Source organism: Pongo pygmaeus, chromosome 21, assembly GCF_028885625.2.
Source record: "Pongo pygmaeus isolate AG05252 chromosome 21, NHGRI_mPonPyg2-v2.0_pri, whole genome shotgun sequence".
NCBI lineage: Eukaryota > Metazoa > Chordata > Mammalia > Primates > Hominidae > Pongo > Pongo pygmaeus.
Window position 1 is genome coordinate 16,099,361 of NC_072394.2, and position 26,571 is coordinate 16,125,931.

Consider the following 26,571-nt stretch of genomic DNA (forward strand, 5'->3'; position numbering starts at 1 on the left):
TAAGTGGCTGCAGTGTTTTTGTAATGCAGATGAACCGCACACTGCTCCCTTCTCCAAAGAACAGGGTGGTGAATGGTGCTAGAAGCTTGTCAAGGGACATCCATATGTCTCAAAGCTGGGGCAAGAGGAGGAGGATGGGTTTTATTCTCTTATTTCCCCTTTCCTTCAGTGGGCAGTTGTGAACATTTTGCAAAATAGTATTCCTTAGGTGTAAACTCTGGCTCTCCAATTCAGCATGAAATAAATCTGAATAAATATCTTAAGGTAGCCCTTACTGGTTACTCCCTGTTTGTGAACTCAGCAACTGCATACATTTATTTGCCCTGTGGTATTCTTCCATATTTGAACTTGGTAATCCAAACTCCAGAAGCAAATCAACCTATCCTGCAAGGCTGTACTTTGTCCACCACCTTCCTGTTGTAGTGGAAATAGACCATGAGCTCTCAGAATACCCAGTGGGACAGCAGCAGGGCTGAGGGAACAGACCCTGATCTAACAGTAGAGGAAGGAACATACACTTTTGCTATGATATATCCAAGGAAATTGAATAAGCTTGGATATTTAATTTTTGTTATTCTGTTAGTTATCCTATTGATGCTTATATGGAACAGAAATAGCTGATGCCCATCATTCAAGATTTTAGTGACTACCATCCCCACAGAGCAGAACTGAGAGTGACTGGTGGTGTCATATGCCCTGTTGATGGTAGAGTACTTTTTTTTTAAATCTTGGGAGGCAGGCAGATTTAAACTTCGCCAGCTGTGGTTGCTTCAAGAAGGATTCCAGTATTATCTTCAGGCCCGGTAGTATTAGGCCCCAGGACCAGACTGTGGATCGATAACATCTGCCATAGGAGTAGTAATGGGGAGACTGGTGATGAGGTTGCTTCTTTGATTCTGTCTTAATTAACTTCCCTTGCCACAATTATTTCTATATAGAGGAAGTATGGAATTCGAATCTTTGCAGAGTGGGATTTTCACCTAGAATGTTCTAAATTTAAGGAAATTTTGAAGTCAAATTACCAGTTTATTTAAAGGGAGCCATTAAAGTTACAGATTTCTCGTGTTTTATTTTTCTGAGCTGTTGGGTTGTAGTCTCTAGTACATGTCTACTGATGATTAACATTCTTAGTGTTTTATTAAATAGCTTCCATTTCCTTATATATGTGGTTTTATATTTAGCATTCTTCAGTGTGGTTTCATTATATCTAATTTGATGAAAAAAACAGCTTATGAAATTTGAATTTAATATGAATCTGGTATGTTCACAAAGGAATATTTTTGTTGGTAGAGACAGAGCAGTGGAGATTTAGCATTAAATGGTGAACAGCATTTTTTTCTAGAAAGTATATTATTATTTTTGTTTTCTAAAGATAGAGTTTATATCTTGTTAGTCAGTAATTAATTTTGTTAAAGTTTGCTCTTTACACAACTTCTCTGTAGACAGTTAATGGGAATGTCGCTCTCATAATTTAATCCAAATGGATTAGTGTAGGGTTGAAAAAACAATAGTGATTACTTACTGAATGGTTAACTACCATGTACCAGGTAGGCAGCATGCCAGTAATCTTTCACATGTATTGATGCATTTAATCCTTGCAATAACTTGTAAGGAAACAGAACGTTATCATCCCCATTTTAAGATGAGGCTCACAGAGGTTAAGTAATAAATTGTTCAAGGCCACACAGCCAGTAAAGGTTGAATTTGGTATTTCAGACTCAGATCTGTATAACTAAAATACAACAATACCTGCCTTGTTTTCCAAGTACAACAGTGCCTTCCTGTATTTATTTTTATTGGGTTTTTTTGACAACATTGTCTGTACCTTTTCATTAATAACATTGACATTATGTTTTTAAAAGAGACGTGCTCTAAGTTCTATGTGAAATATGATTTCATATTATTTTAACTTTTCTTGACCTGTGGTATGAACTGTGTTTATGCTGTGGATACTCTATAATTGTTATATCATTGAAATGGCCTTCTGTGCTCTCAGTTTAAAAAAAATTCAGTTTACTTGAAATAGCTAATATACTGTGAGTAACAGAAGAAAAACTTGACTGTGGAAATGTTTCTGCCCCTTATGTTTTTGGTGATGTGGTCCTTTAGCCTGAGTAACTAAAGTTGCAGAACATTTTCTTTTAATTTTTAAATATTAAAATATGTTAGGGTTATATTAAAATATGTTAGTTAAAATTAACCTATTATGTTAATTGAGTTAGGTACAAAGGGAAGATAGTACTGAATTTAAAATGACAGCTAAGTCTTTGAAATACTAATAAAATCTGCATTTTTCTAAGATGACTAATAGATTTTTATTTGTAGATTGATTTTTAAAACGGAACATATAAAGTAATTTAAGTTATCTAACACAGTCTTATTAAACTTGCTTTTCAGAGTGGTTGTACTAGGTTGAAGACTTAACCATTTAACTGCATTCTCACCAGCATTGACCATTTTATATATTATTGCATCTATATTATTATATATTATATGCTATATATGTAATACATTTTATATATAACATAGAGCTATACATATATATAAAATATATGTATGTTTTTTCCCCTCATAGCTTTGCCATTTGGTAGGTGGCAAATGATTGTGAATTCCTAACAGGAATTGTTACAATTGATTGTCACAAATGATTGTGAACCACCGAAGGAAAATAAAATTCAAGTACTATAATTTTAAAAAATATATAAAATTAAAACTTTTTTTTCTTCAGAAACTTTTTTTTTGCCCTAACAATGTTAATTCTTTTCAGTTTAAGCATAGAAAGTTTGGGTATTACATTACTTCTTTTGAGGGGAAGTGAAATGGAGCAAGATCAGTCTCTGTACCGTCTAAATATGTTTACCATCTCTATGTAGTAGCTTTAAAAATGTTACTGTGAAACACGGTAAGTAGTGGTGGTTGGATGTACCTTCTTCTGTAAAATGAATAATGAAATCCTTCTTCTGTAATGTCATCATTGTCTGCAGAGTCCTTCGATATCTCCTAATACGAGTTTCACATCTGATGGCTCCCCGTCTCCAATAGGAGGAATTAAGCGAAAAGCAGAAGACAGTGACAGTGAACCTGAGCCAGAGGATAATGTCAGGTGAAGCCATTTTTTGGTAGCACTTTGTTAGCAAATTGCTGAAATAGATGCAGTCTAATTAATGCTATTTAGCTTAGAGCAGCAGTGCCTTCAGATGCTTGCCTGTGATCTTTTTATCCATCAGTAATTAATGTGGAGGGTTAGAATAGTCAGTAAATTCCAGTGAGATGTGTAAGCTGTAGCTGTTAAACCTAAGTGTCTAGATTAGTATGCGTGCAGGCTTTCGTCCTCCAATCCACTTTTCCCTCTGAGACCAGGCACAAGATCAGCTAGATATGAGGTGTTTAGCTCTGACTATGTGATCTGAATGTTGCTGTTTGGAGACTGATGAAATTTTCAAGCTGCTTAACCTAGAAAGTTCAGTTATACTTAGACACTTAATATAGTTTGCCTTAATCTTCTCTATTGAAAGAGTTCTTCCTCAAAATGAAATATGCAGAAATCATTCTGTTAAGAGATCAATATGTATGTTTTTTAAAAACCACAGACTTGCATATGCGCAATTATATTTCATGACAGAGGAGTTTCCCTTTAACTGTATACTTTAAATTTAAAATAGGAAGCTGATTCTTTAATTCATCCTGAAGTTTGAGATCATTATATAATAAGATTAACAACCTCTCATGTAATTAAATCCAGATTTGAACCGTGGGCTCCAAGTGCAAAAGGCCAACAATCTCAATAATTGTAGCTCATTAAGAATTTAGGAAAACGATCTATTTCAAAGGTAAACAAGACAGTAGTCACCTACAGCTCATGCTTCTTTTACAGGACATGGAAAGTGTGTGATTTGTGTTTATGATTAGAAACTTTGCAAGGGTCATATGTGGTTCTGCACATTTTTCTAACATCCTTTGATTTCAGATCCATGTCTACTTGTGATTGAACATTTACTCTGTATATCTTTAGTTTCTATCCTCTACTTTCTGTACTTTGGATTTTCCTCTTACAGCATGTCTTTGGTTTTGTTTACTATGTAGCCATCATGATCAATACTAGTTTAATAGGTAACTTGATTTGTTTAGTATTTTATTGTTTAATCCTAGAGGATGATTAAGGGTGGAAATGCCTCTACCAAGAAATGCTTGGGGCTTTTAGCATTTTTTCATTAATATTTTCTGTAAAATAGTGATAATCCACCTTATGAATAGGAGATATTTCTAATTGTTATTCTATGAATCCTTTGTGTTGTGGGAGGGGTAGATTAAAATTGATACGGTATATTCTGAAACATGACTGCAATTAATATGTGAGATCTGGCACATGGAAAAGAGGCCTAAATGGAGAATCATCTTGATGTTTTTGATCTGTTCTGATGTTTTTAAAAGTGTTCTTTGGCTTCTTCATGTTCCTTAAATGTTAAATCTTAGAGAATAAGAAATGGATTCTTAAAAAAACATAATACATTGGGTGAAAATGTGGTTGGTCACATTGTATTTTCAGTGATGAATGATAATTTAGTGGATTCATTGACCTGCTTCTAGATTTTACCATAACATACATATGTTTGTGTGTGTGTATGTATACATAGATATATAGAGATATAGAATGTGTACGTCTCTCTATATATATCTCTATCTCCTTTCCTTAAGCCATCAACAGCTCTTAGCTGAAAGAGGGATAAGGCCCAAGCAAGGATAGAGAGAGTAGGTATACACATAATTTCTGCCTAATGTCTAGATTATTCTTTTATAAACTATTTTTTACATTTAAAAAAGTTACCTGTGTGAGTCTTAAGTAATTTAGTTGACTTTCTTTGTATGGTTTAAATATATTTTAACAAACTAAGGAACTTGAACTATATAAAATATCTTCAATATTTGAATCTTAAAATGTAGCTTTAGAATTGTACAAAGAAACATATAAAGTAGTATTAAAATTTGAGCAAATGTGTTCTATATATTTTTCAATAACATTTTTTAAAATGTGGTTTTATAATGGTCTTACCAGAATCAGTGACTGGGGTGTGTTTAACTGTCTTTAAGTTGATAATAAATCCTATGAAATTAGACTTTTTAGAAATAATTAAATGAATATGTGTTAGCATGAGTGTTTAACTCTTTCACATTTCCCCTGGGTATTAAATATAAACTGATTTGGGATATAAATTGGTAGACAGCCTGTTACTGAAGATGTGTTAATTCAGCATAAATGAGCTGTGCCTGGTTTTAGGTTATGGGAAGCTGGCTGGAAGCAGCGGTACTACAAGAACAAATTTGATGTGGATGCAGCTGATGAGAAATTCCGTCGGAAAGTTGTGCAGTCGTACGTTGAAGGACTTTGCTGGGTTCTTAGATATTATTACCAGGTACAAAAAGAATATTTTCCTCTGAATTTGTAGTTAATCATTTAAGAAAAATAGTAATTTCTTTTTTTTTTTTTTTTTTTTTGAGATGGAGTCTTGCTCTGTCACCTGGGCTGGAGGGCAATGGCGTGATCTCAACTCACTGCAACTTCTGCCTCCCAGGTTCAAGTGATTCTCCTGCCTCAGCTTCCTGAGTAGCTGGGATTACAGAGCGCACCACCACACCCGGCTAATTTTTGTATTTAGTAGAGACGGAGTTTCACCATGTTGGTCAGGCTGGTCTCAAACTCCTGACCTCGTGATCCGCCTGCCTCGGCCTCCTAAAGTAGTGGGATTACAGGCATGAACCACTGCGTCCAGCCCAGTAATTTCTGTAATAATAGTATTATTGAGCTGGATCTTGAAAACAAACCCAGGCTCATTTTTTAAAGCTCCCTATTCAGAAGTCCGTATTTGTAAATATTTGTTTCTGAAGACGTGGAAGCTTCTTAGGTATTAATATAGAAACAAAGCTAATTTTTGTTAAAAGTATTTTCAGCATCAAGTAATGTGGTTGACTGCTCTTTGTCTTTAAGATGATGAAAGGTTAGTGCTTTTTAAATTGGAGTTTAAAAATAACTGAGTGATGAATTGACAGTCACTAAATGACTGAACAGAAGACAAAGCCTGGAAAATACCAATAAGAATTCTAAAGGAATTTGAATGCTACTCTCTTCATAATATAGTGATGATACATGAAGCACATTCTAATTGGAATAACCTGTATCCTACCTTTTGATAATTGAAATGTCAGATTGGTGAGAGATTAGGTAGACATATTGAGGATTGTAACACTGATAGTTAATATCTGGTTTCGTGCTTAGAGAGCAAACCAAGTTAAATTTGGTGTGACCTGAGAATAGATGAAGTGTGTTGACAAGTAGAAAGTAACACAGTGCACTGAGTATTGACTGTTAAGTACTCTGCGTGTTTTACTCCTACTGTCAAGATTTAAATTCACTAGACACTGTCTTAACACATCTTAGATATCTCTTTCCTGTGAGTATAACTTGCTTTTGTTTTCTTTTTGCTGTGTTTACTCACATGTTTTTATAGTCAAAAGAAACTTGTCAGGTGAAAATATAATGGTGAATTTTAAAATGAAACTCATGGCTGTTTTACTTTCAACTGCTGTTCCAATAATGTCTCTAACCACCTTACATGCTCAGTAAATGTCTGCTGTGACTGCTTTTGGTTTTACTTGATGATGACAGCTCTAGAGATGGAAAGAAATGTCACCAAATGTATTTTAAGGATAAAAATCTTACCAAATTGTGTTTGTGAATATGAAGTTTGGCAGTAACTACTGATTTTTCAAAGATGCTTTGTAGCATTTTTAAAGTCAAAGAGCCATTGATATGAATTGAAACTTCAAACTTAAACAATTTTTAGGAGTCATGGAAAAGATCAGTATTTGGAATATATGCCAGAAGTCATGTGTTTTATAAATAGAATATTATAGGTTAACAGTCCTAATTTTTGTTTTTTTAATTGTGTTCATCATTAACATAGGTTTTTGATTTTGTTGTTACTTTTTAATGATTCTAGGGCTGTGCTTCCTGGAAGTGGTATTACCCATTTCATTATGCACCATTTGCTTCAGACTTTGAAGGCATTGCAGACATGCCATCTGATTTTGAGAAGGGTACGAAACCGGTAAGCTTAATTACTTAAAGTCATAAAGTTTATAGAATTCTGGATTAGATAATAATCTTGGGTCTTTAACGTTTTTTCTTTTTTGCAGTTTAAACCACTAGAACAACTTATGGGAGTATTTCCAGCTGCAAGTGGTAATTTTCTACCTCCATCATGGCGGAAGCTCATGAGTGATCCTGTGAGTCTCAGTATTTTGAGTGTGTGGGTGACAGGATTTTTGTCACATTTTATTAGTATCAGTTACAATTGTTTTGCAGCTGATAGTTAAAACAGTGAAGTACAGAAACAAAGTATGTTTTTTACTCCAAACACACATATATTTCCTGCTTTCTTTGGCCCTGCACAGTAAATCAGTTTGTTTTGGGGAGAAATTTTTTTGTTTAGTTTTTGATTTTTTTTGTTTGTTTGTTTTTAAGACGGAGTCTTGCACTGTTGCCCAGGCTGGAGTGCAGTGGCGCCATCTTGGCTCACTACAAGCTCCGCCTCCTGGGTTCACGCCATTCTCCTGCCTCAGCCTCCTGAGTAGCTGGGACTACCGGTGCTCACCACCATGCCCAGCTAATTTTTTGTATTTTTAGTAGAGATGGGGTTTCACCATGTTATCCAGGATGGTCTCGATCTCCTGACCTCATGATCTGCCCACCTTGGCCTCTCAAAGTGCTGGGATTACAGGCGTAAGCCACCGTGCCCGGCCAGGAAAAAATTTTTGTTCTCTGGCTACCTGTAAGTCTTTAATTTTATTTGTTCCAGCCATATTTGGTAGCCACCAGAGATGAGGAGACTGCCTTACCCAAAATCACCTGTGAACTTTGTTTTGTATGCTAGCTAGAAAGAGTGAGACCCAGCCGGGAAGTAGGAAGTGTTAGAATACGTAAACCCTTTACTTTCTGCCTGCCTGAAGCCCATAGTTGTCAGTTCTAAAATTCTTCTGCAGTAATGCTTTTTCATCTTTTAAAATAACATTGTTCATTTTGTTTTACTATACTTGGGATTAATGACCTAATGTCTCTTAACATTTTTTAAAAGGAATGCACTTTATTTTCTCATCAGACCTTATGACTTGAATGAAAGTCATATCAAATTCTTTATGACAGAGATGTGTGACTTCTGTTTTGATTCTTTACTTTTCTCCTTAATATAGGATTCTAGTATAATTGACTTCTATCCTGAAGATTTTGCTATTGATTTGAATGGGAAGAAATATGCATGGCAAGGTAAAATTTAGATGTTCTTTTCTGATAAAACTGTGAACAAACATAATTTTTGAAATGAAATAATTCTGTAAAAGATAAATATTTTAGCCTGGGCAACATGGTGAAATCTCATCTCTACAAAAAATACAAAAATTAGCCTGGCATGGTGGCTTGCACCTGTAGTCCCATCTACTTGGGAGGCTGAGGTGGGAGGATTGCTTGAGTCTGGGAGGTCTGGGTTACAGGGAGCCATGATTGCACCACTGCATTCCAGCCTGGGAGACAGAGTGAGGCCCTGTCTCATTAATAAATAAAATAAATAAATAAATAAATAAATAAATATTAAAAGGTAAATATTTTGAGAATTATATGTGAAATGTTGATATTTCTCCATCCAACCTGGGATTAGCAATGATTAATAGTAAATTTAATTATAACATTCTTAGAAGCAGTAAATTGAGTTGAAATAGGTTGATAATTACATCTTTGTTTCCTTTGTGATTAATTAATGGGGCTTGTTACATTCAGTCAGTAGCTCATTAACACCTTTTGAGGTTGCTGAGAAATACAGAAACACAGTAGTGTCCATGTGGAGATTTACGTATACTCCATGGAAACTTTTGAAAAATATGCTAGAAACTTTTATTTAGTTTAAATACTTAATGTTGATCATGACTTTTCCTACTAGTTTTTCATTCCATTAACAGATTTTGTAGGAATGGCTATATAAAATTTGTACTAACTTTAAGGTGTATTTACCACTCAACCAATATGTGATGATGATTGAATGTAAAATACAATAAAGAAATATCTCGGCCGGGCGCAGTGGCTCATGCCTGTAATCCCAGCACTTTGGGAGGCCGAGGCGGGCAGATCACGAGGTCAGGAGATCGAGAGCATCCTGGCTAATACAGTGAAACCCCGTCTCTACTAGAAATACAAAAAATTAGCCTGGCGTGGTGGCAGGCGCCTGTAGTCCCAGCTACTCGGGAGGCAGAGGCAGGAGAATGGCGTGAACCTGGGAGGCAGAGCTTGCAGTGAGCCGAGATAGCACCACTGCACTCCAGCCTGGGTGACAGAGCAAGACTCCGTCTCAAAAAAAAAAAAAAAAAAAGAAATATCTCTTACACAGTAAACCAGCTGTTGTTTCACTCTAAAGTCATCCTGCAGCAAATTTTTTAACCTTTTCTTCCACCATACATTGTCCTAGGGTAATAAACACATTTGGTAAAGTCATATTTTCATTTTTTACTTATTGTTCCCTGTGGTTGGAATGGCCAATAAAATGACTTACAGAGAATCTTGAGACAAAGGGGAATAAATAATACAACTTACAAATTGAAAAATCAGGAGGCTTTGGAGTTGACTTGATTTATTTAGTAGCAGAAATATCATATCACTTCAGTGGAATGATCATGGAAATGCACCCATTGGGGTTATATAAGTGTTGTGTGCTTCATGATCATGTATTATTACATGTTAAATGGATTGGAGATTCGGGTTTTTCAAGGTGCTTTGTGGAGGATGTCTTGATTAAAGCAGAGAGAGAAGATGCATAGGACAGTGAGGGATGTAAAAATACTAAGTAAATTAATTAAGAAGCAAATATATTTTTGTGTTTGTTAAATAAGTAAATTATTAAATCGTTGTCTGGGTTTATTAAGTAGATAATTAAATATATAAACATGCAGGTGACTTGTCAACTCTGTCATTGTGGTATATATTATTTCTTTCACTGACAGGGTATTTTCAATATAATTTAACTCTAGGGGAAAAGTGAGATAATGTACAAGAGTTCAGGTTTCTTCACATCCTCTCCAACATTTGTTATTTTGTTTTTATTAGTAATAACCATGCTAATGGGTATGAATGGTATTTCATTGTGGTGGCGATTTGCATTTTCCTAATGATTAGTGTTCATGAAACTGAACATCGTTTCATGTCCTTTTTGGCCATTTCTAAATCTTTGGAGAAATGTCTGTTCAAGTCCTTTGCTCAATTTTGAATTGGGTTAATTTTGTTGTTGTATTATAGAAGTTTTTTATATATTCTAGACATTAATCTTTTATTGAATGTATGATTTGCATATATTTTCTCTTATTCTGTGGATTATCTTTTCACCCTATGATGATGTCCTTTGATGCACACAAGTTTTTAATTTTGATGAAATCAAGTTTCTTTTTTGTTGTTTCCTGTGCTTTTGGTGTCATATCCAAGAAATCTTTACCAAATCCGACATCATGAATCTTTCTTCCTATGTTTACTTCTAAAAGTTACACAGTTTTAGTTCTTACATTTAAATCTGATCCATTTTGAATTAATTTTTGTATATGGTGTAAAGTAATGGTCCAACTTCATTCTTTTGCATGTGCATATCAAATTTTCCCGGCACCACTTGTTGAAAAGACCATTCTTCCCCCCATTGAATAAGTTGGCACTCTTGTTGAAAATCTTCTGGGCTCTCTATTCTAGTCCATTGAGCTATGTGTTTGTCCTTATGCCGATGCTATACTGTTATAATTACTGTAGCTTTGTAGTGAGTTTTGAAGTCAGAAATTGTGTCTTCCAACTTTATTCTTATTCAAGGTCCCTTGAGATTTCACATGAATTTTAGGATGGGTTTAAATTTTGACCTCAAATATTTTTGTATTTTATACAATGTTTTATATAAATATTTTTACTTAGCTTAGTAGTGAGAACACACTTTGCTTGAGGTAAAATTTAGTACTGTTGGGAAATACAGTTTCTTCCTCATACATGTTTTTAAAACTTACTTAGTGAAAGTAGTGATAATACTTAGTTAAGCTCTTACCTGGGTTGAGTACATCTTAATAGAAGATGAAGTATATCTGGATACGTCAACATTTTTAAACGTGTGCTTACCAACATTATATGTAATTTTTTTTTTTTTTTCTAAGACAGTCTCACTCTGTCGCCCAAGCTGGAGTGCAGTGATGCGATCTCAGCTCACTGTAACCTCCGTCTCACTGGTCCAAGCAATTCTCCTGCCTCAGCCTCCTGAGTAGCTGGGATTACAGGCGAGTGCCACCACACCCGCCTGATTTTCTTGTATTTTTTGTAGAGGTGGGATTTCACCATGTTGGCCAGGCTGGTCTGGAACTCCTGACCTCAGGTGATCCGCCCACCTCAGCCTCCCAAAGTGCTGGGATTATAGGTGTGAGCCACCGCACCCGGCCCAACACACGTAATTTGAAAGCAATATCGTTTTGGTCAATTTGCTTAGTACTATATAGATATATGGCATAGTAGTTTTGATTGCTGTATATTTTATATATGAATAGAGAATTTAAGTAATTCCATCAAGTTACACAGTGGCAGACCTGAACTCAGGTCTGCCTGAGTTAAGACCTGAACTCAGAAAGTCTGATACTAGAGCTCACATTTGAAGTGACTGTGTAATACCTAAGTTATTACCACTACTTGGGCTCCCTCTGGGTATTGAAAGAATTCAGTGAGATAATGCATGAACATAAGAAGTGTTCAGGAAACAGTAGCTGCTATTCTCATGTTTACTGTCAGCTCACTCTAGCTCTGTCATATCTGGATGTAAGGCATTCCTTTCTGTGCTGGCCAGTAGGGCAAATTTATTGCTTAGTAATTTTCTTGCTGTTGAGTAGCACTTCACATTGTTAACTGATTGGATTTAGCTTCTGGAATTGATATTGTAGAAAAGTCTTATTTTATATATATATATAAATGTAGTGGGTAGGATATATATATCTTATTTTATATGTATATATATCTTATATATATATCTTATTTTATATATATATCTTATTTTATATATATATATATATTTTATTTTATATATATATATATCTTAAATGTAGTGGGTAGAAAACAAGCTAGATGATGCTGTAGTTTCCCCTTGATATATTTCTCTTAAGTGTATGACTAAATAATATTTTAGCAATTTCCTGGGTTTTTTTCATGTGTTTACCAGTTATTGAAATAGCCTGACTCACATGTTAGGTATTAAGAGCCTTGAAATCACTCTTTTAGGCCATTCAAAATTCATACTAGAACTTAGTTTCTTTTTAACTTAAAAAAAAAAAAAAGATCAGGTGCAGTGGCTCATGCCTGTAGTCTCAGGACTTTGGGAGGCCAAGTTGGAGGGATTGCTTGAAACAAGGAATTTGAGACCAGCCTGCGTAACACAAGGAGACCTCATCTCTACAAAAAATTTAAAAAATTAGCTGGGTGTGGTAGAGACATGTGCCTGTAGTCCCAGCTACTCAGGAGCTGAAGTGGGAGGATTGCTTGAGCCTGCGAGTTTGAGGCTGCAGTGAGCAATGATCGTGCCACTGCACTCCAGCTTGGGTGACAGAGTGAGACCCTATCTTTTAAAAAAAATCTCTTACTAGGTAGTGAAATTGAATATGATTCCTAACTTTGAAAATGCAATAGCTAAATAATTAAGACTTGGAAACCTTTTCATTTCTCATAATTTTAAAGGGAATAATCACAGATAACAGTGGTTTTGAGTAGCAGTAGTTTCAGAATTATTTAATGCTATTTAGCATTTGTCTTTGCTATGTATCGTAAAATTTTTATTTAGCCAAAATACTACTTATACTGTGTAGAGCAGAAAATACATATGCTTCAATAACTTTGTATATTTTTCTTATAGCATTGTATTAGTGATGTGCTTCTTTGAAAATTATGCTTCTGGGTCCAAATAAGTGCCCTTAATTTCAGCATACTGCAGAGGATCATTTTAAGCCCCAAATGAATAGCCTCTGTTCTGTCCCCTGCCCCCTAAGTTATTTAAGCAAGTCTTTAAAATTTTTTTGTATATAAATTAATTAGTAGGCCTTAAAATGTAAAAAGAATACTATGGAATTTTAGAGCAGGAGGAGATCTATGCATTCTGGTTGAACAGAATTGAGTATTTTAGTTGAAATGCTCTCATTTTACAAAAGATGAAACCAAGTACTAGAAAGATGAAAGGACACACTCAAGCCCTAGGGAGAGTAACTGGCTTGCTTGGGGGCATCTTAGTAACTAAAGTGAGAACATATACTGGTATCCAGGTAGCCATTTGTTCATTTATTTAAAATTTTTATCACCATGGAGTTAAGATTCAGAAAACATGATTTTTCATATAAGCCATTTTAAGAATGGAAAATACGTAGAATTTTTTCTCCTGCAACTACAGGGGAAATATTAGCATCTGAGTTTTGGCTTAATGAGACAATAAGAGTTCAGTTCCAAAACGTTTTTGTATCAGCAAGGAAACTCTACTAGAAACGTTCATTTCGAGCAATGGTAAGTTGGAATTTGGGTGATCCTGGTAGCAGGGGTGGTTCATTTACACTTGTTTTCCCAGGTGTTGCTCTCTTGCCATTCGTGGATGAGCGAAGGCTACGAGCTGCCCTAGAAGAGGTATACCCAGACCTCACTCCAGAAGAGAGTAAGAATTATACTTCTTAGTTAACACTGATCTGTATAATATACACTTTATATTTCTGTATAAAATTAGACCTTCCTTCTCCCGTTTGTCAGATTTCCCATAAAGGGGGGTATAAATCATTGATTTTATTTTCTTATTACAGACGTTGACTTTGCTTCTTAATTCATTATCTGTAAGTTGAGTAGTAGTTGAATAAAATGTTTTAACTTACAAGTATTTGTTAAATTTTTTAAAAAGCAATACTTCAGCAATATCCTTTGACATTTTGATTCTTATATGACATGCACATGCGAAAGTATCTTTTGCCTGTTGGGAAGATATTATTCATTTTCTCCATCTGCCTTTCCCTACTCCTCCTTTCCCCCCAATAATAACTACTTTGTTTAAAAGGTTAGGGTGAAACAAAAGCATATGCTCTTAGAGTGCTAACTTGAAATATGACATAAAAGGAGGCAATTTGTAATTAATACTGACAGTAAAAAGTATTCATATTCGGAAATTGCAAAGCTGGGCTCTATTGAAAAATTTAATACCATTATAATAAGCCTCTAGAAACAATTTCTTATCCAAAAGATTGTCTTTTAGAACAGTCTTTTTGTTACACGTATTTTTTGGGTCCATGTGATATTTTGATACCTATATACAATATGTGATGATCAAAATAGGGTAATTGGGATATCCATCACCTCACATTTATCTTTTCTTTGTGTTGGGAACATTACAGTTTTTTTCTTCTATTTTGAAATATGTAATAAATTACTAACTTCCCCACAGTACTATCAAATACTAGAACTTACTCTTGTCTAACCTATCACTTTAAAATTATTTTTCATAAATTTTATAATTCTTAACACTTAGATGCTTTCCCTTGTTTTATGCTCATAAAATTGGTCTTGCAGGTACAATTTTTTTATGTGTAGGTCTTATTCTTTTCTTTCCCTGTAGCCAGAAGAAACAGCCTTGGAGGTGATGTCTTATTTGTGGGGAAACATCACCCACTCCATGACTTCATTTTAGAGCTGTACCAGACAGGTTCCACAGAGGTATGTTACACAATTTGGTTAATTAGAAATGCACTTTTTAAAATTTTGGTAAAGTATGCATAACATAAAATTTACCATTGTAACCATTTTTAAGTGGTTATAATTCTGTGGCATTAAGTATATTTACAGTGTTGTATAACCATCAGCACTTTTTCAGAACTTTTTCATCTTCCCAAATAGAATTTCTGTACCTTTTAAATAATGTTAAATAATGTATCAGAATTTCATACCTTTTTATGGCTGAATAATACTGTATGTGTACTTTTTTATCCACTTATCTATTGGTAAATATTTGGGTTTGTTTCTGCCTTTTGGCTCTTATGAATGATGCTGCTATGAACACTCAAGAATCTGCTTGAGTCCCAGTTTTCCATTCTTTGCATATGAGATCAGGAATGCATTTTTCCACAGCCAGTGGATGTACCCCCTGAACTATGTCATGGGATTCAAGGAAAGTTTTCTTTGGATGAAGAAGCCATTCTTCCAGATCAGTAAGTTTCATTTTGTATATAATTGAGGTGACTGGAAGGAAGTTTAGTTAGGATTTTTTTCCTTGTTGTCTAAATGTTTATTTTCTAATAATAGTGAGAAAATTGTATTTAAAATAAGACAAAACCTTGCTGACTGAAAAAGGCTTGGGTTCAAAGCCCCAGCTCTTCATAGTAGCTGTGTCACCTTGTGCAGGGAGCTCTGGGAGTCCCTTTCAGGATATCCTAAAGGTCAAAACTCTTTTCATAATGATACTAAGATGTTACGGTGTTACTTGCTTTTCTTACACTTTCTCTCTTGAGTGCACAGTGGAGTTTTCCAGAGGCCTCTCAAGAGATAGAAGCAGAGGAGAGTAGCTATTAAATAGATACTAACCAGATATTAATGAGATTTTTGAAAGTATACAACAATGACTTTGTTTTGCTTTGTAAAAAAAAAAATAGCTTTTCATAAGAATGTTATCTATGTTAACATGTAGGGTTATCTTTTAGTATTTTAAAAATTTCTTAGTCGTAATTTTTAATGAGTAAATGTTCATAAATATAACCACTATAAACAAAAGCCCTTTGAGATTTAAGAATGTGAAAGGGTTCTGAGACCAGTTTGTGAACCACATTTCCAGGAATGGAACTGCTGGCCATAGAGTATGTGTATCTTCATTTTTTTTCTAGGTAATATTTCTAGGTGGTTTGTCAAGGTGGTTACACTGTGTTGTAATCCCAGTGGCAGTTTGTGAGAGATCTTGTTGCTCTACGTTTTGGCAAACCCTTGTCACAGCTTTAATTTCTGTCAGTCTGGTGGATGCTCATTGACATCTTATGGTTTATAGTTGCAGTTCTCTGAGTACTAATGAGATTGAATGCCTTAGGGTTGATAGTTAACCATTTCATTTATGTGGTACTTACTTTTTTTTTTTAAAGATATAAATGGTTTTTATTGTTTTTGTTAGTGCATTCTAATGATTTATCTTTTCTAAAGACTAACAAACATAGCAACATCTTATTTCCACTTACCTAAAAAGTTACAGTTTACAGATAGATGTTTCTTCTCTTGTTTCCTTCTAGAATAGTATGTTCTCCTGTTCCTATGTTAAGGGATCTGACACAGAACACTGTAGTCAGGTAAGTTTTCCAAAATTCCTGGTATTCACCCAGGACACAGCTCTGAACTTGCAAATCCATTTTAAAAGACCTTTGATTCACAAGGAAATGGCAGCTGTTAATCCACCAATGCTTCGAGATTGGAGAGTCCCTGTGTTGCAGACCTTAGAGCAGAGCCTCTTGACTCTAAATTATGTATATTGTTAAGGCTACTGATTTAACATGCTTGCTTATCTGTTTTCTGGTTTCCCATGACAACCTGTAATTCTTCCTGGATTAGGCAAGTGGGAGGTAAAGAGTAGGAGTATCTAGCAGTTTGTTATATAGGAACAAACAGAACTCTACACCCCAGAGGTTCACACAGCTTCCCTGTATTACAACAGACTATTTTACTTATGTTTATAATCATGGCCCTGCAGAGTTTGAAAACAAAAATATTCTGTAGTATATTTTAGTTAAGATGACATAGAACAGAATATATTTGTGAAAATTTTTATTAGCAATTATAAACTTAAAGGGCTAATTTCTTCTCTCTGGAAAACTAATTTATATCTCAGTTCGTTGGTGCTGACAGCATTTTCTATTGAGTAAAAATAATATAAAATGTAATATGACCATTTGGGCTGAAATCCAACAAATTGACTACTCATTTGTATTTTATAATGACAAATTTTGATGACAGAATTTAGTTGTCATTTCCTCCAATCTTTAGGTAAGACTAAAGCAAACACATCTCAGGTATTCAAGAATTTGATAAAAGCCTGCTAATCCTGAATCCTCCTTTTCCATCCATTTTTGTTTCTCTCCCCCTCAGGAAATATTTTAGATTTTTTTTTTTTAGATTTCCCTTTGTGAAGTATAAACATGTTTATTTCCTATCTTTAATGGATTCAGGTAGTAAATGATTGCCATTCTAGAAAGGCTTTTATTTAAAGAAAACTACTGTGAATTTGAAAAATCTTTCTGGATGAGTTGCTTACATTTATCTTTACGTATAATTTTTTGTTTATCTTTACACCTAATTTGTCCTGGCTCTTTGTCTTTGTGCTCTTTTGTTAAGGGTGGAGTACAGAATTGAAAGCCACGCTCCTAAACCCATCACCAACAATCTGGCTCTGACAGATTCAGTGTGAACACTGTGTATTAACCCTTGGGGTCTCTGGCTTTCATTAAAGCATTGGCGCTTCAGGCCAATTAATTCCACAGTTCTCTCTTTGGATTGTCACATGTTTGCTTGTGCTTCTTTTTCTGCATATATTCAAGGGCCTTCCTGCCTAACCCTCTAGAAATAGTTAATTCTACTTAACTTTCTAATTAGGATAGAGAGGCTTGCCCAGAGGAGAGTTACAGAATTAATGGAAACATTTTGGAATTTTTGTTTGGATGATGATGTTGTTGGTTGGTTGTTTCTGAGCCTAAAGGGGCCTTTGGTATTTAGTACACACTATGTTCACAAGATTATTAAATTCATAAAACAGGCCGGGCGCGGTGGCTCACACCTGTAATCCCAGCACTTTGGGAGGCCAGGGTGGTGGGTGGATCATCTGAGATCAGGAGTTCAAGACTAGCCTGGCCAACATGGTGAAACCCTATCTCTACTAAAACTACAAAAAATTAACTGGGCATGGTGGTGCACGCCTGTAGTCCCAGCTACTCAGGAGGCTGAGGTGAGAGAACCGCTTGAACCTGAGAGGCCGAGGCCTCATTGAGCCAAGATCACGCCACTTGGGCAACAGAGCAAGACTCCATCTCAAAAAAAAAAAAAAAAAAATGTATAAAACAAATTCCAGATCTAAATGCATATTCAGGTGTATATTGAAAATAACTTTATAATAAAATCAATTAAATTAGGTTAATTTGCTGAAGATTTGTGGGAGACCAAAGTTAACTTTTCCCTTAGGTAAAAGTAATTTTCAGTGTTTTCTCTGAAGGGTGGCAACATTGAGGCTGAGATCCAGTTTTTACAGCAGATTTTTGCATGTTTGTTTTAGAGCTTGTTGTACATTCCAGTGTTAAATTTGCTTTATAACTTTAACTTACAATTTTCAGATTTAAAAAATCTCAGAATATACTCACCAGTCATTTGCCAGTTATTTCTCTTTTGACTCCTGGCATTTTTTTCCTCTTCCTTATTTAAATACATCTAGTATTCCATTTGATATTTGAGAAATCGTTTCCTCAAGTTGAGTTTAGGTAAGTTCTTCCCATTGTATTCATTCTTATCTGTAGTGCTCAGAAGTATGTTATACAGGCTGTTGAAGTCCCTTAAATTCGTAGACAGACCCTTAGAGAATATAGTCAACTCTAACCTAGGAGATCACATTTTTTTCCCATTTCTAATTCCATAAATTACTCAACATATTAGCTTCTGCATGTGAGTTTTCCTCCCAATCTGTCATCTGGAGGGTAAGTGCATATGTGTGCTTTTACTTTTTCAAGGCCTGACGCACCTTGGCAGGGCCCTGGCTCTGTGCTTGAACCCCCAGGTCCTCAGGATGCTTCCTTCCTGCCCAGGCTGATCCCTTAAATACCCTTTGATCTCCGCCTCTTCCTCCTATTGTTTGGAGTGCTCTTCCTTTCTTTTCTCCACCTGCCCCATAGCCTGCTGTTTATTGCTTTGCTTTTCTTCTAAAGCATAATTTATACAGTTTTTATATGTGTTGCTTCCAGCAGTAGTGTTGTTAGGTTTTTGTTTTTTTTTTTCTCATAGCACCTAGCAGAGTTCTAAACCCATATTTAAAAAGCTCAGTTGTTCATAGTGTTGCAACCAGTGTTTGCCAAAGTCTTTGAAGAGCCTAAACTTTTTTTCTTCAGAGGAGTGTTTCTTAGACTTTTTGTATTCACTTTTGGATGAATCAGACAAGATATAGAATGTTTTATCCCTTCAAGGAGATTTTTTGTTTTAATGTGAATGTGTATGGAGATGGATTTTTTAAGTAACTATTTCTGCAGCATTTGCAAGGCTTATGCTTGGCAAGCAGATAACTCGAAATCCAAAGCCTGAAGGAAGTGGAATACATGCAGTCAGCAGTGGATTTGATGGTGGAAAACAGTTGGGAGGGTTTCCCTTACGATGCTGAATTGGTTAACCTCTTCTGATAGAATGTCACAATCCTATAAACTCTTTAAGTGTTTTAAAATGTCAAGTATATGAATCATGAGATTTTCCTGCAAGAACAGTTTGCCTTTGTATGCCAATTTAGCATTAATTATGGAATGTATCAGGGAAAGGTCGTGTAAAAATGAAACTTGATATTTGGAGTTTTCTGCTTTCTTTCTGAAGTGTGCTAACACTCTCTAACGGTAATACTTAAAATAGCATTTCTAAGGATAATTCTTAAAGCGAATCAGAGAAAGGTGTTCTATATTCCATTCCTTTTCTACTGAGACTTTGCTACAATATTTTCTTCTTACCAGCAGTGCTGAAAGTGCTACTTGTGGTATAAATAAAAGCACTGTTCAGTTTCCTTATTTTCAACCATGCTTAGGTTTTAAATTTTTATTTACTTTGCCCTTGATGTGTTTATGAAGACAATCAAGCATTTAAAATAGTGAGGTTACCTATCAAGGAAAGGATCTGTTATGCTACTTGGGGGAAAGCTGGTCTGGTACATAAAAGCTTGATGAGTCAACAATGTTTCACCTGCATTTGGAAAAAGTGGATAAAAATACTATTGTTTTAAAATACTTCAGTTTACAGAATTAGATGAAGCAATACAAATCTAAACACAAATCTCTTACCTCAGCTGGGCAGACTGTTGAGTCCATAGGCTGTGTTAACTCGTTTCCTTCCTCTGCTTCTCAGAGCTTGCATGAGGGTGCTTCTCTCTTTACCTCAGTATTACTTACTACTTCCCTAGATAAGCCTTCCACAAGTAAACCTTTTGCTTCTGATGATGGAATTTAAATGACATAGACATGAAAAAAAGACCTTCAAAAGTTTGGGTCCATATAAAAAGTTACCTTTTTGAGTCTTTGCCTAATGGGTTCCTGCTTAGTCTGTGTGTTTGACTTTTAGGAAGTTTGTTTGAATCTGAGTCATGGCTGTTATCACATTGGAAAAATACATTTCTAAAAACATAATAGATCTTAGTATACATTTTTGGGAACAAATTAAGATACTAAGAATCTTTCAACCCTTGGAAGCTTAATCCATTTTAGGAGAGAGTGTGTCTTCAAATTGTTCTCAAAGATCCAAGGAAAAATGATATTAATACTTTGGTATCATAAATGGTGTCCTTGTCTTTGAATGGAAACTTCCAAACTTATTTTTAGATACTCCTTTTCTATCTCCTGATGGTTTGTATTGTATTAAGTGTGTAGATCCTTTTGTTGAATGTGGTTCTGAGGGGAAGTAGGGATGATCTTGGAGATTGTCCTATTGACTTGGAAAGTTTTTCCCTTTCAGAGCATGAGCATGAATAATGGAATTTTAAGAACAATTTTATTAAGGAATAATTGGAAAACAAATGGATTTGTTTTCTCAAACTTTAGTTTCAGCTGTCTTATTAAATCTCTTGTTATAACCATTCTCCTGCAGAAGTGATTATCTCTGTGACCCTGGGATTTTCTCTTCTCCCTGGGAGCTTATTACCTTGGCTATTACCTTTATTTTCTTAGTTTCACGTCTTTCTGTGCATGACTTGGAGATCTTCATCTGAGCTCGATCTCCATTCTAGTTCCAGCCTTACCATTTTATTTACTTTCCCAACATTCCCATCCAAGATGTGTGTCGGACTGTTGCTTAGGCTCTGTTGGTGACCTCTTTATGGGTGTCCCTCTGCTCTCTCGCACACTGCTGCTGGGTTGTTCTTTCTGAAATTATCTTTGATCACTTTTACGTCCTCATTGACTACTTGCAAAGGCATCACATTATACTCACACAAACCCTCCATGACCATAACCCACTTCAGTTACCTTTCTTCCTGCCCCACTTCTGCTCAAATGCGTTTTTACTCTAATTTAGCCCTTCTCAACTGGAGTTCCATGGGAGAATTCTGCCTTGAGATCTTAAAGCGTCTGTTGTATGTATCAGATTGTAGGTAGCAGTTTGTGTCCTGTATCTCTAGAATGATACTAGCTATGTTTTCTCCTTGGGAGAATTGAGAATGTACTCACTCATCATTTTTTGTAGGGCTTAATTCCCTCCCACGTCCCCATTGAGAAGGGCTGCACCAGTAAAACTGTACTGTTCCTTGGTCCTGGGACCCTTTCCATATCTTTGTTCCGTTTGTTTCCTCTGCCACCCTGTAACCAATCCTGTCTCATCTTAAACCGCAGCCTCTTGGATGATGTTTTCCTTGGTCCTCAGGTGAAATAATTCCTTCCCCCCAGTACACACATACCTTCAGTCCACACTGACAAAGATGTTTATATGGAAGGTGTATACACACACATGCTTTGACTCAGCATCTTTTCTGTGCCTGTTGTTGCATTTTCCACTTTCTTCCTTATTTCCCTTATTAGAAGGGGAGGCAGGCTTGATGCCTGGCGGTGTGCATAACCCCCCTCCCACCATGAACCGTGCATGCAATAGGTATTCTAATAGTTTGGCAAAGTGCTAAAAAAGCCCTGCTGAAACACAGATACCTGCTTCAAAACACTTTATTTGCAAGTCTTGCTTTGTTACTTGACTTTTTATCTGCAAAGCCCTAATGAGCACAAATACTTAACTACCATTTTCTCTGTCATCCTCTTAAACCTTTATCACTGCCTGTCCTACCTTGCCCTGCCCCATGCCATCTTGCCAGTAGAGAAAATCTGAGCTAAAGACAGTTACCAGTGAAGAGTGAGTTGTAAGAAGAACTAGTTGAGTAATAAGTATTGTTCAGCTGTTATTGAGCTCATGGTATATTTATTGTAAGTGAATCCATTTTTGTGTACTTAAAATGAAAATTTCTGTAAAGCAGATGGACTCTAGTTAAAGTGGCAGTATTCAGAAAGAAAACTGCTATCTAAAAATGTCAACCAGGTCAATAAAACTTTTTTTAAAAACCTTTTTAACTGACTGTAAGTGTAATCATTGGAGGAATTTTGAAAAATATTTAAAAAAAAGGAAACAAGTTACTAACTTATAGAGAAAAATCACTGATAATCGATTGATGAATATGTCTAGTCTGTTGTATATATGTTTCCCATGTCATTAAGGTCATTAAGTATTCTGTTAGTAAATTTTTTTTTTTTTTTTTCTTGAGACAGAGTCTCACTCTGTCACCCAGGCTGGAGTGCAGTGGTGTGGTCTTAGCTCACTGCAACCTCCGCCTCCCAGGTTCACGCTATTCTCCTGCCTCAGCCTCCCGAGTAGCTGGGACTACAGGCACCCACCACCATGCCTAGCTAATTTTTTGTATTTTTAGTAGTGACAGGGTTTCACCGTGTTAGCCAGGATGGTCTCGATCTCCTGACCTTGTGAGCCACTGCACCTGGCCTTCTATTATTAAATTTTTAAAAATATTATCTGAGTTCTTCCTAAAAAGGAAGAACTCTAGTTTTTTTAACCAGTCCACTGTCATTCATACACTTAGGTTTTACAGTCTTTGAAACATTATGAATAATAGTGTTATAAGTATCCTTAAGTATAAATCTGGTGTATAACCAGAGTCCTGGAAGAAGCATTGCTGTGTCAGAAGACAGACTTAGGTACTTACCAACCTTTGGGATAGGTAAACAAACATACATACCACAACCACTGCCATCACTACCAGAAAAGTTCGACCCAGCTTATACTCAAAGCCTGAGTGTATAGCTTTTAAAAATAGTCATATTGGCCGGGCGCGGTGGCTCATGTCTGTAATCCCATCACTTTGGGAAGCTGAGGTGGGTGGGTCTTATGAGTCCAGGAGTTCAAGACTATCTTGGGCCACGTGGGGAAACCCCATCTCTACAAAAAATACAAAAATTAGCCAGGCATGGTGTTGCATACCTGTAGTCTCAGCTATGAGAGAGGCTGAGGTGAGAGGATCTCTGAGCCTGGGAGGTTGAGACTGCAATGAGCTGTGAGCGTGCCACTGCACTCCAGCCTGGGCAACAGGGTGAGACCTGTCTCAAAAAAAAAAAAAAAAAAAAAGCATATTTGTGTAGTTTTCAAATGGTGAAAATTATTTTATTACTTAAAAATCACACATTAGGAGAGAAGGGTACAAGGTCCAACTGTGAAGTTTAATTTTTTTTGTAAGTCCGTCCCCCACCCACCATAGATTTCTTAGCTATTTGTGTGCATTTTTTGATTTTGCAAATATTTCTATTGGTATATCCATCTTTTCTTTATTAAAATAAGAGCTAATCTGCCTCAAGATGCTTTGGGGTTTTTGCAATGGACTGAACAAAATTAAAGGTTATTTTATTTTTATTTGTTGTTGTAAACTCTTCGACCTGTCTACAATATCATTTTGAAATTTGAGTTGGGGCAATGTCTGTTACTTCTGTCATCACCAATAGTCAGCTAGAACATGACTTTTCCCACAGAGAAAGTTACATGAAGGTTATATGTACCAGGAATTAGAGACAGTTTGGTGAGGAAGACATTTAGCCATTTGTCAAACCCATTTATTAACTAAAATAATTTTTGGAGAGGACTTAAATATGAAAAATACCTCAGTCTACATGATAATTAAGACAGGCTGATATAATCAGATCATTGAATTGCTTCTTGTTCTTTTCCAGTATTAATTTTAAAGACCCACAGTTTGCTGAAGATTACATTTTTAAAGCTGTAATGCTTCCAGGAGCAAGGTAACAACAGTAAATTACCTAGATTTATTTTGTACAAATGGCTTTCATCCCTATTACTAAGTGTTGTCTTTTTAAATGGTCAGAAAGCCAGCAGCAGTACTGAAACCTAGTGACTGGGAAAAATCCAGCAATGGACGGCAGTGGAAGCCTCAGCTTGGCTTTAACCGTGACCGGAGGCCTGTGCACCTGGATCAGGCAGCCTTCAGGACTTTGGGGTGAGTTGACAGTTTCTAGCCCTTGTATATTTTGCTTTTTCTGAATCATCCCATAAAACAAGTCAGTATTTATGCCATATATATATATTTTTTAACTTTATGAAAATACTGGGTTTGGGCTGGGCACGATGGCTCACTCCTGTAATCCCAGCACTTTGGGAGGCTGAGGCAGGCAGATCATGAGATCAAGACCATCCTGGCTAACACAGTGAAACCCCGTCTCTACTAAACAAAATACAAAAAGTTAGCCAGGTGTGGTGGCGGGCGCCTAGTGCCTGTAGTCCCAGTTACTCAGGAGGCTGAGACGGGAATTGCGTGAACCTGAGAGGCGGAGCTTGCAGTGAGCTGAGATTGCATCACTGCACTCTAGCCTGGGCGACAGAGGGAGACTCCATCTAAACCAAAAAAAAAAAAAAAGGAAAAAAGAGAAAATACTGAGTCTGTTTCACACACATATTTTTGTCTCACCACCATGGCTGACCACCACTGCTACTATGTCCTCTCATAACATTGCTTACATGCTTAAAACCCAGCAAAGAGTGGAGCTCCATCTTTAAAACCTAAACAGACATTTTGGACAACACATTATTGTACGCCACAAACATCTAACAGACTATAAAATACAACTGTTTTGTAGATATTTTAATAACTTTGATACTGGTCTGCTTTTCTTCATTTTTAAAAATTAACTTCTCCATTTATGTATTGCTATATGTGTTGCATGAGAATTCTATTACTTTCTCTAAGACGTTTTACTATTTTTCTGACTGTTACTTCAAGGGAATAAAAGCTCCTCTTTACCCGCAAGAAAGTTTTAGCTGAATTAATTAATGTATGATGGAGACTCTTTTTCAAGTGTTAACCAATACATTGGTATAGAAGCCTTCAGTCTCTTAAATTTTTGTTTGCCCAGTGCTTGAACAGTGGTATCTCATAGTTGCTTGAATTGGCATTTCCCTGCCTACTGAAATTATCTTTTAATATGTTTATTAGTAATTTGTATTTCCTCTCCTATGAATTTCCGATTTTTATCCTTTGCCCTTATTAGTTAACTGAATTGTCTTTTTCCTAGCTGTAGAAGATACTATAGAGAGAGGGGACTTGTAAACAATAACAGGTAAAGCTGGTATAGAAAGAGCAACAGGCTTGCCATAATATTAATGAGTTAGGATTCATGCATTAATAATGATAACTTATAAATAGATGTTTCCAATTAGTGGGGAAACCTTAAGATTCAAAAAATTATTTAGGCAGAAGGTCACCATCAACATGTAATTTATACAGCAAATATTAAGAGGGATAGTGTGGCAGAGTGATTAAGAGCATGGGTTTTAGATCTTAAATGTCTGGATTCAGATACCTTTTTTTTTTTTTAACCACTTAATATATTTGTGAACTTTACCGAACCACTCTGTGCCTCCATTTCCTTATGTCTGAAGTGGAGACAGTAATTGTACCTACATATTCTTAAAATTATGAAGTTGTAAGAATTAAGTGAGCCTAATGTCTGTCAAGCACTTAGGGTGGTTCCTAAATGCTATGTAAACATTAGCTGTTATTGTCACTGTTTTGGAAAATCTTCATTCTTAGTAGCAGTAAAAGAAATGCAGATTTAAAATAGTCTTAACTTTTTGCATTATTTTAACTATTTTGGAAAGCAACGTAGTATTTCCTCTAAATAGAGCAGTGAGTTCAGAAGATACTCTTAACCTTTGGTCCAAATTCCTACCTCTTGGATTTGTGAGGAGGAAATAATTTTAGATGAGCATAATTATATGCCCAAATATTTATATTGTATTGTAATCTATACTACTAGTACGAAATGAGAGAAATGGTTTAGTAAAGTGTAAGACATCAACATAGTATTCTATAGGTTTATGTGTTGGAATTACAAAGATGAAGAAGATACAGGCAAGTATTTGATATAGTAAATTAAAAATAGCAAGATGTAGAGTAGTCATGTATACAGTGATAGCAAGAACATGGATCCTTAAGGACAAAACTGAAACATAATGCAAAAAAAGAAAAATATTCATATTATTTTTTGTGTGATGTAAGTTGTAAATGTTTAAATGGTTATCAATTAAGAGTCTTGGTGTGGCAGGTGAACATTTGCTATCACTATTACCATTATGTAGTTTTGAGTTTTAATTATAAACCACCTTTTTGTTTGTATTATCTGAATCAGATCTGTTAGTGAAGACGTGGCTATGAGCATTTGTTTTATTTGTGTCAGTTGTGTTATGATGGGTATATCACTATA

The 26,571-nt window shown here is 35.6% G+C and overlaps 1 protein-coding gene across 3 annotated transcripts in view; it reads left to right on the forward strand.

Moving 5' to 3' along the window:
- The window catches only part of XRN2 (5'-3' exoribonuclease 2), an 88,484-nt gene that overhangs the window by 40,576 nt on the left and 21,337 nt on the right, over positions 1-26,571 (forward strand). For all 3 annotated transcript variants that reach the window (XM_054466977.2, XM_063659458.1, XM_054466978.1), the window contains 11 exons: positions 2,985-3,103; positions 5,276-5,411; positions 6,996-7,103; positions 7,192-7,281; positions 8,245-8,317; positions 13,647-13,730; positions 14,676-14,773; positions 15,185-15,264; positions 16,327-16,383; positions 24,025-24,093; positions 24,177-24,308. In XM_054466977.2, coding sequence (XP_054322952.1) covers positions 2,985-3,103; positions 5,276-5,411; positions 6,996-7,103; positions 7,192-7,281; positions 8,245-8,317; positions 13,647-13,730; positions 14,676-14,773; positions 15,185-15,264; positions 16,327-16,383; positions 24,025-24,093; positions 24,177-24,308 — 1,046 coding nt within the window. The remainder of the gene's footprint in view (positions 1-2,984; positions 3,104-5,275; positions 5,412-6,995; positions 7,104-7,191; positions 7,282-8,244; positions 8,318-13,646; positions 13,731-14,675; positions 14,774-15,184; positions 15,265-16,326; positions 16,384-24,024; positions 24,094-24,176; positions 24,309-26,571) is intronic.